This window comes from Taudactylus pleione, unplaced genomic scaffold, assembly GCF_031769625.1.
Source record: "Taudactylus pleione unplaced genomic scaffold, aTauple2 ptg000434l, whole genome shotgun sequence".
Classification (NCBI taxonomy): domain Eukaryota; kingdom Metazoa; phylum Chordata; class Amphibia; order Anura; family Myobatrachidae; genus Taudactylus; species Taudactylus pleione.
This window is the reverse complement of record NW_028284836.1, coordinates 2,380,275-2,393,715: the sequence shown is the minus strand read 5'-3', so window position 1 is coordinate 2,393,715 and position 13,441 is coordinate 2,380,275. Positions and strand designations below refer to the sequence as shown.

Here is a 13,441-nt window from a genome sequence, read left to right as displayed (position 1 = left end):
TATAGGGCTTTGGAATGAGCCCCCCAATGTAAACCCTATGGGACTAGATACATTGGTGGTAGATACATTTTAAGTAGAATGTGATTGGTTGCTATGGGCAACATCTCCACTTCTAAAAACTCTCACTTTAGTAAATATACCCCAAAGTTTGTATATAATACAGGCTACAATGCTGGGCTATGCACGAACCAAAAGGCACTAGTAACTTTGCCCTAATGCATGATGCAATGTGTAATAAAGATAATATATCTCAGAGATATGTTTAAATGATGCATAAATGAGATTTTATACATTCAGAAATAAGAAATAAGATTTGTATGGACTTCTATGCCGTCTAGTAACAGCTCTCTATGCGAGAAACTTCATCTACCTTCATGCATTACAGCAGCAGAGAACAGGGTATTTCTGGCATAAAAAGGCACCTCAAGTCTTATCGTAAAAGAAAAAATATACTTATGTATCCCCCCTGCGCTCATTCATCCTAAAAATGCAAAGTGAAAAAATGATAAATGCTACCGTGATAAATGGAAATACTATTGCCATTAATAACAATCAATAAGCATCAAACATAGTAAGTGCTCCAAAATACATTCCCCGAACCTGCCATATGCACTCCTTAGCCCCCTCACGAATAAAGCAGGGGGTCTGGAAGACACATTTTGGGGGCATTGCTGACAGAGCTCTTTCAGGTCAGGGGAAAAGTGGCAAAACGCATTACAACGGCTTGTTACAGAGGTTGGTGGTATTTTAGGATGAGGAGGCATCGGGACCCCCATAAATTATAGGACCAGATGGTCTCTCAGGAAAAAGATTTTGCATTAAACGCTACCGGGATACTTTTCATAGAAAATACGTTAATAAAATGGTCTACGAGACTCTACAGTACAACCGTGTAAAACTATCTGTTGGTGATGCCACACCTACTAAAATTGACCAATGCCAGCCTTGATGGCGCCGTGTGATCAGATATGTCCCGTTCTCACGTCCTACATTTCGCAAACCCTTAAAGATTCAGAAATGAAGAACAATTCATGATCCTGCTCTGGTTTACAGCGGGTTACTATAGAAAAGTCCAGTCTTTATGGAGACGGACAGTTCCTAATCACATTCATGTAGAGCACCTGTTGTTCTTGGCCCAACTTTTTCTCTCCTGAAATCAAATCTCACAAAAACCAGTCGGCTGTCCTCATTTGTGACGAGAAGATCATGGTGAGATGCATTGTCCTCCACTATAGGACTCAGTCCTCCGAACTGTTGGGCAAAAAACGTTCAACACTTCCACACCAATAAGCCTCATATTCTTCAATATCATAGAGAGGACTGCTGTTCTGTGGGACGGGGACGGCGTTCCCAGGTGGGACGTTTAAGTCATCCCAGCTCTCTTTCAGTAATACAGGTGGGGCGGATGCTCTCCTGGACTGTTCCCATTTGGCAGCGGAAAAGTCTAAATGCCATTTGGAACTTTGTCTGGGCTTTGCATGATACGGTGTCTTCTCTCCCAAGCCCTTGGTCTTGCCTTCACCTAAGCGGCACGGATTTCGATGTCCCCTGCCTATAGGGCAGAAAGCCTGCATGAGAAGGGGGGGTGAAAGACGTTAACGTCTCCTGGCGCCCTGCTCCGGTTTCAGAGCAATAGAGTTAATTCATTCACAAAATATCAAAAAACTAAAAATAGAAAAGAACATTTCTCCAACACCATTATAGCACAGACTGTGTGTCGGACATCTGATCTGTCCTGAAGTGTATGTAGAGCAGTCCTGGATTATTCTGCAGTCCCAGATCATTTCTCCGCAGACGATTTTGGCTTTACATAAAAATGACGGAATTTGCAGATCTGAAATATTGTGTTTCATTAAAATGGACTTTTCTTCTGTCTTCAAAAATTTTTAGGGAGCTTACTGTGGAGGGGTAATAAAAGTATAATTTTTGACCCCATTCCCAAGCCCCCCCCCAACAAAAAAAATAATGTGACACCAGTCACCTCCTCCAACTGAATTTCTTCCCTTGCCCCTATAAAACCGGAAGATCACTTGATACATTATATAGATGGGATAACGCTAATGACCATCACTTGGTTTCAGAACCTATATATAAGGTTGCCGTAGGACCGACCAATTTAGAAATCCTGTCCCATCAGAGACCGCTTGCAACAATGACCAGATACGCCCGGTTTCTTCCCGTACACGTCAGACTGTCTCTCTCACAGGGAAACGTTTACTATTATCTACCATAGGACACTCAGACAATAATACAGCTCCAGTAACACAAGTGCAAGTTGCTGCAACTGGAGAGGGGTGACACCACCTAGTAAAAGTTAAGTCGCTCTTACACGGATCTTGAAGGCAATGGAAGACTCAGTATAAGCCTATCTACTTATTACATTCCTCCCTCCCACTGAGTGGCTGGTTAGATAGGGCCTCTGTTCATAGATGTGTTCGTCTCAGCAGGTGTAAATTACGTAAAGAACATACATTAATGCTCCAACTCAAACATCGAGCACATACAGCCAGCACGGCGTGTAATACAGACCTGGCGCAGACGGTCCAAGGTGAGGATGTTCTCTACGGCTAGGACGCTGCGCAGATACTTTTCGATGTAAGCCTCGGAGTCTGCTGAGCCGGTATCTTCCACGTTTGCGGCCAACCGCGCCAGGGCTTCACGGTCTTCCGCGCTTTGCGAGTCCTGCGGTTGATAAAAAAAAAAAGGTTTCGGAGATATTTTAGTAACTGGAATAAAAGTGTGCTCGAGATGAACTTAAGTTTAATAATGTTGCAAGACTGCAAGTCCTTTCCGCTTACTGTATTATAATAAGCCTAATCGGCGCAGCCTGGTCCATCAGTGCCTGTACGGAAACGTTATCCATGACTGGATGCGATGTCTCTTCACCAGTGACCAGCATTACTGGTGAGCAGTGATTCATTAACATCATGGGTTAAAGAAATTACTAAACCCCACAATCTAGATTTTCAGATCTAAACCAGTAAGGCAAAATACACTATTTAAGGTTACCCTTTATACAGGGCGGCAGGAGGAATATCAGATTATTTATGACCTCCCTGATCGCCATTATAAATAGGCAGAAGCACCTCTGACATCATCTGAGTCACTGTGACATCACTGGCCCCCGCCTGTGCAGATTTAAACTAATCCACACATGACAGGACAAGTCTGCTAATCTGTCAGTCACTCTGTGTCTGCTCTGTTTGAGAAGCTCCTCCATCCTAACGTGGCAGCATACTGCAGGGGGGGTAATAGAGCATGACCGACATAGATCATTAAGTGTGAAGTCACTTCATGTACATTATTCAGCTCTGTAATATGGTTTTTTATATTTAATCATTGTATACAGCGGCTTTAGTTGCTCTTCAACCGAAGGCGTCAAGTGTGTAGACACGTCATAATGGCACCTGTCTATAGGCTACGGCCTTCCTGATACGGACAGCTCCAGTAACCTGGATCTTAAGATATTATCAAAGAAGAAAAATGCCTTAAAGTTGGAATCTGGTAAGAATTAATGTTTCGGGGCAGTATACGTATAAATAAAATGTGCTGAATCGTACAGTTGGGTTTGTGACTTCCTCAGAGAGAACTGAGACATTCACAGGGCACATGGGCCGAATGGATCAATGTAAATCTGTATTCCACACAATACCACTCAGGCAGAACCCAGGAAGGTGTCCGTGTCGCGGAGATGACAGCATAACCTTTCCGGGGGAACGCTGCCTGAACGGACGGGAGAGGGACTGACGGCAGAGACATCAGGATGTCCGAGAGAACATATGGCAGGGCTGGAGATAGATCTCTCACCAAAACGGAGAATTCTAATTACGGCGGTTGGTACAGAGGGCGCCAAACGCCGCCAAATGTCCAGGAAATCGGTGACTAAACAAATGATTTCAAATGAATAATTCAGCCTCCTTAGCGGAACCCTCTTTAATCCAACATTCCTCTCACGCTTACCCGTCCCCATCACCCATTCATGAACCAGAGACCCGACTCAAACAGCACAGCGATTGTATTCTGTAAGGCGTCCCTTAGAACCCTATTCAATTTATTTGTTAACAGTAATTTATATAGTGCACACATATTCCCCACGCCACTTTACAGAGAGTATTTAGTCCCTGCCCCAGTGGAGGTTTTAAACTAGATTTCCTATTACATATATAAACCCACACAAACATGGGGAAAACATACAAACTCCACAAAGAAAGTGGCAGGAATGGAATTGAAGACCTCAGTGCTGAGAGGCAGCAATGCTAACCAGTGCACCAACTTACCGCCTATATTAACTCCTACAGATGGCCCAAGACTTCAACTGCCAGGGAAACCGTGTAACCTGAACCTTAGCTTCAGGGGCTCCGGGGAAGGAGAGAAAAAGTGGCTGGGTATAAAGTAACCAATCAGCTCCTAAGTCTCATTTTTCGAACACAGCCTGTAACATGATAGTTAGGAGCTGATTGGTTGGTACTTTATCTCTCTCCACTTCACGGGTGAGTTATACTTTGGAGGTAAATTTGAATAAGGAGGGGTCCATTAAAGTGGGAGTTAATCTTTAATACTGACTTAATCAGGAAAAACACTCCATTCGTAACCGTCTAGTTTTTACCGTGATGATAATGTATCTGATTTACATACAGTCTTTTACTAATTTAAACATTGCTCCAATTCAGCAATTACATTATAATACAATGCTTGGGGCAAAAAAAGAAGGAAAAATATAAAAGGATTTAACACCTTAAAAGCCGTCCAATCTATTGGCCTCAGAGCCGCCAATGACAAAACCCTTGTGCTCTTACTGTAAATAATCTCCCCAGAAAAAGCCGCCTTCCCCCTATACACAGAGGATGGGGGCTAACGGCCAGCACCTTTTATAGTCACAAATTGACAAAACAACATTTATTATCTTACTTCAGGAATATTGGAAACTATTTCAACGGTGACACCGCAGCTGGCGATGTTGCTCCGGTGAGACATTCTCCTCAGGAAATTCTGGGCAAATCCCTAAATAAAAGAAAAGAAAAAAAACATCAGATAAATTAATTTATAACAAAAATTACCTCATGGGAAAAAAAAAAAAATCAATTTGTTGTTTTTTTTTTTTTCACAAAATAGAGGAACAATTAAAAGTTTTTTTTAGCTGACCCACAAATTTAGGTTCTGTTTCTTCTTTATTTTTTTTTTAAAACAGTATGGACGACACTGGTACACACATCCATATATTTCTCCCCAGAATTTTTTCCCAACTGGGTGGTATCAAAAAGTAGCCGGGTGGGGGCCTTCACAATTATGCGTGCACCGGGAAAAGAGGTATCTCCCTTACCAATCCAGCCCGACAGGTCTCAGGCTGCTCCCCCCCTGGCTCTCAGTCAAAAATGCCCATTATACAGTGCCCCCTGTATTTGTGCCCTTTATACAGTCCCCTGTCGTTTTCCCCTTTGTGCATTGCCCCCTGTAGTTTAGCTTTGCCCTTATGCAGTGCCCCCAGGCTGAAGGAGTGTCCCTATGTAGTGCCCCCAGACTGGTCCCTTATGTAGTGCCCCCAGGCTTAAATAGTGCCCCCAGACTGGCCCCTTATGCAGTACCCCCAGGCTTAAATAGCGTCCCTTATGCAGTTCCCCCAGGTTTAAATAGTGTCCCTTATGCAGTGCCCCCAGGCTGGTCCCTTATGCAGTGCCCCCAGGCTTAAATAGTGCCCCTTAGGCAGTGCCCCCAGACTGGTCCTGGCGCTGGTCTCGGTCCCAGCCCAGAACTTACCTTTACTCGCTCGCCGCTCGCGCTCCCGTTGCCTCGCTCTGACTGGATCTAACTAGACCCAGCAGGCGCGCGTGGCAGACTCCTCACGTCGCGGGTGACGTCACCCGCGCAGTGCATCTCTGGGAACGCTGGCCTCTGAAGCGATCAGAGGCTTCTTTAGCCTCCGGTCACTTCAGAGGCCAGCGTTCCACAGCAGGGGTCGGCGGGGGAAAGTGCCGGGCGATGCGCCCGCAGAAAACAGCCTGGGGAGAACACTGAATATAAAATGCTAAGCTATACCCTCAGCAGCTCTGCCAGGGCCACCCTGACTGGAATTGCTAACCTCATCGCACGCAGTGAAAGCCCAAGCTGCGTATGGCATCGCAGTGGCTAATCTATGCACGCCTCTGTAAAGGCGTTCAAAAGCACTGGCACGCTTGTGTATCTCCGACCACCCCCCGTCACCACCCCCAAATGGTACTTCCAGTCAATCACGATGGTTCTGCGTAGTCACTGCGATCGCAGTCCCGATCGCTGTGGAGTGTTCGCACATGCACAGAACGCAACAATCAGACGATTGCGTGTGCAATCGCAGTTGTGATCGCTGCTGAAAAAGGGCCCACAATCCCTAACACAAGAAAGAGAAATGGCCCCTAGAGGGTGACAGGACATCCCGGGACCAACTCCTGAGAGCGCTCTATAGCCTCACCTGGCGGCTGTAGACATTGACGCAGATTCTCTTGCGTAGAACCAGCTGCATCTCGGCTGGGTGACTGAGCTGTACGGTCACTTGGACGATGAGGAAAACCCGCTCGTCAGCTGAGGACCCTTTACTGAGCTGGGGGCAATTGTGGACTGTGCAATCCCACGAGGCTTCCACTTTCACCTGCAAGAACAGGGTCAACACTAAGGCTGAGAGTACTAATAATTGTATTGTAATGTACTATAAATTTCCGTCTAAAGTTGCTGTACCAAAATATAATACACAGGTGCACACACTAATAAAAATGTAATTCTAATGATAAATGTATACACATATTGTTGTAGTAGGAGTTTATCTGGTCTCTTTGCCGGTGCTCGGACATCTTATTCACAGACCTAACCATTCATTGTAGAAGCCATAATCCTGTTATCACCTCCAAGAGACCTCTTGTCAGTCTTATTGAGTGACATCATCTCACCATACAATGGATTGTGGGAGTGGCCTAACAGCAAAGGCAATGTGTTGGGCTAGGTGACATCACTGTGGGTGTGGCCATACAAAACCACCATCTATCGGGTGTAGACATTCCCCTAGTTGGCATTGTTTTTTTTTATCAGGGTACGGTGATTGGCTCAGTGAATAAGAACACCAGCTCCATCTATGCTGCTGTTTCTGCATGTCTGGATCCTACTTCCCTCACTGGTACTATAATACGCCAGCATACCTAAGAATAAAGGGGGGTTGGGGTGGCTGTGTATAATCTGTGTATAAATGGCAGATTATAAAGGTTGTCTCTGTATTGTTACCAGCCTTGGCAGACCTGGCGAGGGGGCACACCACACATTAGCAATGTTTGGCACTAGCACAAGGTAAACTCAAAGCTTCATGAAATGCTGGTTCCTAATGATTTCCACAATGGATGTTCTATGGAGGCTGCAAGTACTAACCTGCTTATAACATGTCATTTTCTCTAACCTCATACCGCTGACGTCAGCGCATAAACCCCCAACTAAAAATGTACAACTGTGTGGCTGAAATGCTGCCTAAATGATCCTTTCTACAGCCACGGCGGCATTGAAGGAGGAAATGGCAGCGCGGACAGGATGGCGATCAGGGACATTGCCATGTTTTCTTTAGATCCAGGGCTCCAACCATGGTCACCCAAACTGTAGCCACTCTTGCCAACGTACATCGTTTAAAAGAACACTGAGGTGAGAGGTGATGGGGCAAATTGTGAGTGGGGATCAAAGCAGAAAAAAGAGCAAGTAACTTAGTAACTTTGCACCTTGGAAAATCATGCTGACTGTAGGTGGAACAGAGTGCAGAGTCATTGAGAGGGGAGGGGGGTGTCCAAACTCAAATTCAAACTGCAGTGTAAGAATCGTGTGTGGTCTACATGCAAAAGCAGCTAGTATTTACCCTGCATGCAATATAATAAATGTATTTGCACTCCTTGTATTGCAGCATTGTTTGTTCAGATACAAAGTTATATATTTTATTTTTGTATATGGCAATAGACAAGTTTAGCATTTACTTGAAATCTTTTCCCATGGCAGGGCCGAAACTAGGATATCTGTCACCTGGTGCAAGGCAGCAATTTTGCGCGCCCCTGCCTTCCTGTACCTAGATTTTGTCCTTGCTCCTCCATAAGTCAGTGCACTAGTCAAACGTCCCTGGTATAGTGACTTACATTATTCCACACACCATAATGCCTATTACACATTATGCCACACACTGTAATGCCTGTTACCAAAGTGCCACTTACATATTTGCCAAACACCATTTTATGCCCCACAGTAATTCTTCTAATTGCTTTAAAATTACCTGCTCATTGTCAGGGGTTTTATGCTCATTACCAGGGGTTCCATGCTCGTTGCCAGGGGGTTACATGCTCATTGCCAGGAAGTTTCATGCTCGTTGCTATGGGCTTTATGCTTGTTGCCAGGAGGTTTCACGGGAGAAGATGCAGCTTTCAGCATCTTCTCCCGGCACTTGCGCTGGCCTAACAGACACTAGAGGTCCAGTAAGGACCTCTAGCATCTGTCTCCTCCTTGGCGGCGGCCATTTTAGGATGGCCATTTTCTGAATCTGCAGCCCCCAAGCCACCGCGAGTCAGCCCTTTTTCACCCCCTGCATTCTGGCACCCGGTGCACGTGCACCTTTAGCCCCCCCCCCTAGTTGCGGCCCTGCCCATGGTTAGAAATGACCCGGTGTTTGGGGATCTGCTTTACCTGCCGCTCAGCTTATATCCCAGACACATGGTAAGTGGCGACTGCTTATCGCAGATTGTTGAGGGGGAGATACCGATATAAGTTTAATATAATGGATGGGGACGTAGTCAGCATCCCGGTGTGCGGTGTGCCGACAGTCTAAATACGAGCGCCAGAATTTCTGCACCAGTATCCCTACCGGCGGAATCCCGAAGGTAAGTATCGGGGGTTAGCAACGGGCAGGGGAAGGTTAGGTTTAGGCACCGAGGAGAAAGGGGTAGGGGTAAGGGTTAGGGGCTATCAGTAGGACACTTACCTTTTAGTGCCGGGATTCTGGCAGTCGAGATGCCACTGTCGGTATTCTGACCAGCGGCATCCCACCCGCCGGCAAATCATACCCAACCCAATGGATGTATGCATAACAATCTTTATTTTGGGGGTGTAATACACAGTAGTGTTCTTTTTGCCTGGCGATATTGGCGCACAGATAATAACGTGCTGATAATAGTGGGGGGTGTAGAGATTTCAATGTTGGGAGTTAGAGACTGTGTAAAATGTGCATTTTAATATTAAGGGAGCAATACGTGAGAGTGTGTGGGGCACAGGGGACATACCTCCAAGAGTGGAGCCTAGTGTATAGGAGCTTTGATTAGCATGAAGGATTGGAGAAGAGATTAGCAAAGAGGATACCCTGGAGAGCACATGTGTGAGTCATGGTCATTTATTTATTTATTTATTTATACTGTTAGTACAGGGAATGTGTGCATCTGTGTATTAGAGATGACTGTTTGGCAAACGCAAAAGGAAGCCCTTATTTCCCAGAAAGGAAGTTACTCCTTTGCAGAACAGGTGCTGCCTGGCTGAAGAAGCAGGAGTTACTCCTTTACAGAACAGGTGCTGCCTGGCTGAAGAAGCAGAAGTTACTCCTTTGCAGAACAGGTGCTGCCTGGCTGAATAAACTAGAGTTACTCCCCTGCAGGACTGATGCAGTCTGGTAATAAAAAAATGAGGCTAATATAATACAAATGTATTATTTCAAGCATAGGTCTGTCTCCTGAGTGGTTCTAGCTCCTTTATGTTTGCATTCTGTACCGTGCTACTGGCTACTATTTCCTAAACAAATACAGTAGTACAGAGCATAAAATAACCTTGAACCTCAGGGTCAGGTGCACCAGGCCTCTGCAAGGAGTTCGCCATTGTTACCCCAGATGGGGCCAGAGAGCATGCTCAGGAATAAGTAGTGAAATTTTTAATTGTCATTGACCTTGTTAAAGCATAAAATGTTTTCAGCTCGGGACACTAGGAGATGCCTGTGAAGCATCAATACAAACCTCAGGCTCATGATTTTTAACTATCTGCAGGTTAAAGAACTCGTCCTCCGCTTCACCGGTTAGCGTAGCGTCCCACCCGGCCGGCTCAGGTTCATCCAGATTGTCCTGTGAGCTGAAATCATCGGCTGCAACAAAACAGCAGCGGTGTGAGCCACAGTTACCGCGTGGGCAGACATTCAGCAGCACTTTATGGTCACAATGGTAGAATCTTAAAGTCACATACCATTAAGATCCAGGAAAATAACTGGGATATGAGTTTCCATTCCCGGAAAAGGAGTCCTGCAATAACAAGACAAGCCAGATGAGTGCTGGTTGGTGCAGAGGCTTAAAGTACTATGTAAAATATGGCACAGGAACCAATCCCTTTACAATTGTCACGTGCACGTTAGAATAATAAAAAACAACTTTCACCATTTAGACCCATCCTGTAGTTTAGGACCCCAGTGCAGAATGTTATTGGCCCACAACCTTAATGCTACCCCCTCACATCAAGAATTATTATCCAAAATTGCCCCCAAAAAACTTAAACCAGTTCCGCCACCTACATTTACAAAAAAAAAATGATATAAAACAAACCAAATCTGTAATACTACTTATGAACACAAGGTGGTGGTGTCACAGCTCTTCCAATTATACAGTGCTGTTTGGAAACTATACTCAGGTAGGATTTGTATGCACATCATACCTGGAATATCATTTACCAGCAAGGATGAGATGTCCACTTTATTGTACAGTTCCGTATGCTTTGTATTGGTAATCCCACATTTGTGCTTGCTCCTAAATATAAACCTCTTACAGATCTACCTATAAAACTTTATATATTGGAAAAAAATACATTTCTAATCCAAAGCTTGAAGACAGAATGCAGAGAGTTAACCCATTCCACGTGGAAGATTAATTTGTGTATATATAAACCCCCATTGGAGCACGGCTGCGTGCATGGGGGACAGTACAACAATGGCCGTTCTCTGCTGTGCCATCTATCAGTCCCTGAACTGTAATCGCTCCCCGCGTCCGCACCCTAAGGACTGGCTGGCGAGGAGGCTTCAGCATCTTATCCCCTTGTAATTATTATGTGCTGCTAATTGATTTGGGATGTCAGCGATGGACTGGTTTATTACCACTAAATTGTGCGTAACATTACTCACCTCCTCTGTCCTTTCATGTATAATTAATGTTGGAGGTTTCGGTGTGGTTTTAATTTGCTGTTTCTTAATGCCTGGAAAATTGCACAGAGGCGATTGCTGACTGAAAGGAACCAGGCGTTTAATACTACAGGCGACTCAACGAGGCGTCGTTTTATCACTGCTTCCTTTCCAGTGAGCGAGCTGGATAATTAACACAGGAGTGCCCTAAGTGCATGGACACTTAAATGTGATTTATGCCCTGCACAAGGTCAGAATTACTTTCAGCAAGAGCAAAATATTTTAGGACGGCCTCTGTAAAGAAGGCCAAGCAGAGGCTAAATAGCTGCCTTTACTCCTATCTTCCCAAGGGGCTGACACTAAAGGGGACCAGTCTTCTGCAAACAATGATAAATATTTTACTTTGCGGACTGTCGGCCTATCAATTCACCAGGAGCTAGTGACATCACTGAGGCATGAGGCACTAGCTTAGGGTTTTTCTATAGGTATTGTAATATCTGGGTAGGAGCTCCCTCTCCTGGGGTAGATGGACACCTCTGAACACAAAACAGCCAGGAATCAGCACACCAGTCCAGGTTTTCGTGCAAGCTATCCGCAGCTAGTTTTTATTGTGCAGTATAAAATCAGAAATAATAAAAATAAACCTAGCCCGACTGGGCACTCTACTACACAATAACTTCCCTCTCTCAAGAGCCTACTGCCCTCACCAAAAACATAGCCATATACATAGTACTTACAATAAGTATAACAGTGTCTCTGAACAAGCCTTCATGCTTGCTCTCCCCAGGTATGAGACACTGGGCCTGATTCAGACCCGCTCGCGAGTGCTGAGCGCTCGCAACGGGTCGATGTTGCACAAGTGCGCACGACGGAGGCGGCTCCGTCGTGCGCATGCGCGAGACCCGAATAACGACGGCCAAGCCGTCATTATGGGTCTCGCACCAAAGGGGGCGTGCTGTTGATGGTGATTGACAGCACGCCCCCTTTGGTGGGCGTGCCGGGGCGTGGCTGCCCAGACGGAGGCGTTCCCATGGGAACGCCTACCGTATGGGCCGGCCCCACTGACATCACTAGTGATGTCAGTGGGAGTGCTTTTGGCTCTGATAGAGCCAAAAGCACTCCTGGGCTTGCGGCAGCGAGACCCTACCACAAGGGTCTCGTCGCAAGCCCGATGGTCGCGATGGTCTTGACCATCGAGACCATCATTTTGGCCGCTCGCTATAGCTGTGGGCGGTCACCCACAGCTATGCGAGCGGCCGGGAGGCCGCTCCAAAAAGTAGGAGGAACGGCCCTGATTCAGAGCAAGCGCTCTGTCAGAGCGTCCGGCTCTGAATCAGGGCTTCTGAGCACACCCTGACACAGCTATATGAGCCTTTTCCAGGTGCAGCTGCTCTAAATGGCCCTGTGGGTGGAGTCCTCCCTTCTCTCTCACATCCACACCCCCCAGGACCCTTTATCCGGCCTTTACTCATAGTCCAACTCTCTTAAGCTCAAGCACAGATATTTCCTGGTGGTTTTAAAACACATGTTGGAAATCTGGGAGACATATACATGCCATCCAGCAATTTTCCAATGCTTCTATGGCGCCACAAAATGCTGCAAGGCTGTATGTACAGTGGGGATATAGTGCACAGAACAAACATAAATATGCAAGATACAAGACAAGCCACACGCATGAATGTAAAGCAATCCCATATCTATATATATATATATCTATATATATATATATATATATATATATATATATATATATATATATATCTATATCTATATATATATATATATATATATATATATATATATATACACACACACACACACACACATATGGCGGCACTCAGGCGGGTAATCAAAAATTAAGAAACGGCAATCCCGCAAGTCACTCAACGTTTCAATTCTGTATTAAGAATTTTCATCAGGACATGTTCCCCATATCCCCCTCCCTCGTCCACTCTTTTGTTAACCCACCCTTATCCTCCTCCTCCCTCATGTTCTCTTTCTCTCTTCCATCCCTTCTCTCTCGCTCTTTCCTCTCTTCTATCTCTCACCCCCTAATCACGCTTTCCCCCCGTTGCGCTCTCTTCCCCCATCCCTCTGCTCTCGCATTCGCTTCCCATACCACTGTTCTTTGTCCCTACCCAGCTCTCTCTCCCAAAGTTCTCTCTTCCCCCCGTACCACTGTTCTTTCTCGTCCCCTTCCTCCCCATTATCTCTCCATTGTGCTGCTCACCCTGTTTCACTCCCCCCCCCCCTTCCATACACCCTTTTTGTTAACCCCCCCTCTTTATACTGCCACATCCGGTTCACACTACATTTAGG

The 13,441-nt window shown here is 45.7% G+C and overlaps 1 protein-coding gene across 1 annotated transcript in view; it reads right to left on the bottom strand.

The window, feature by feature from the left end:
* The window catches only part of KIF13B (kinesin family member 13B), a 210,742-nt gene that overhangs the window by 47,742 nt on the left and 149,559 nt on the right, over positions 1 to 13,441 (bottom strand). The window contains exons 29-33 of the mRNA XM_088447549.1: positions 10,201 to 10,256; positions 9,978 to 10,102; positions 6,443 to 6,619; positions 4,909 to 5,001; positions 2,530 to 2,682 (exon numbers count right to left, since the gene is read on the bottom strand). Coding sequence (XP_088303675.1) covers positions 2,530 to 2,682; positions 4,909 to 5,001; positions 6,443 to 6,619; positions 9,978 to 10,102; positions 10,201 to 10,256 — 604 coding nt within the window. The remainder of the gene's footprint in view (positions 1 to 2,529; positions 2,683 to 4,908; positions 5,002 to 6,442; positions 6,620 to 9,977; positions 10,103 to 10,200; positions 10,257 to 13,441) is intronic.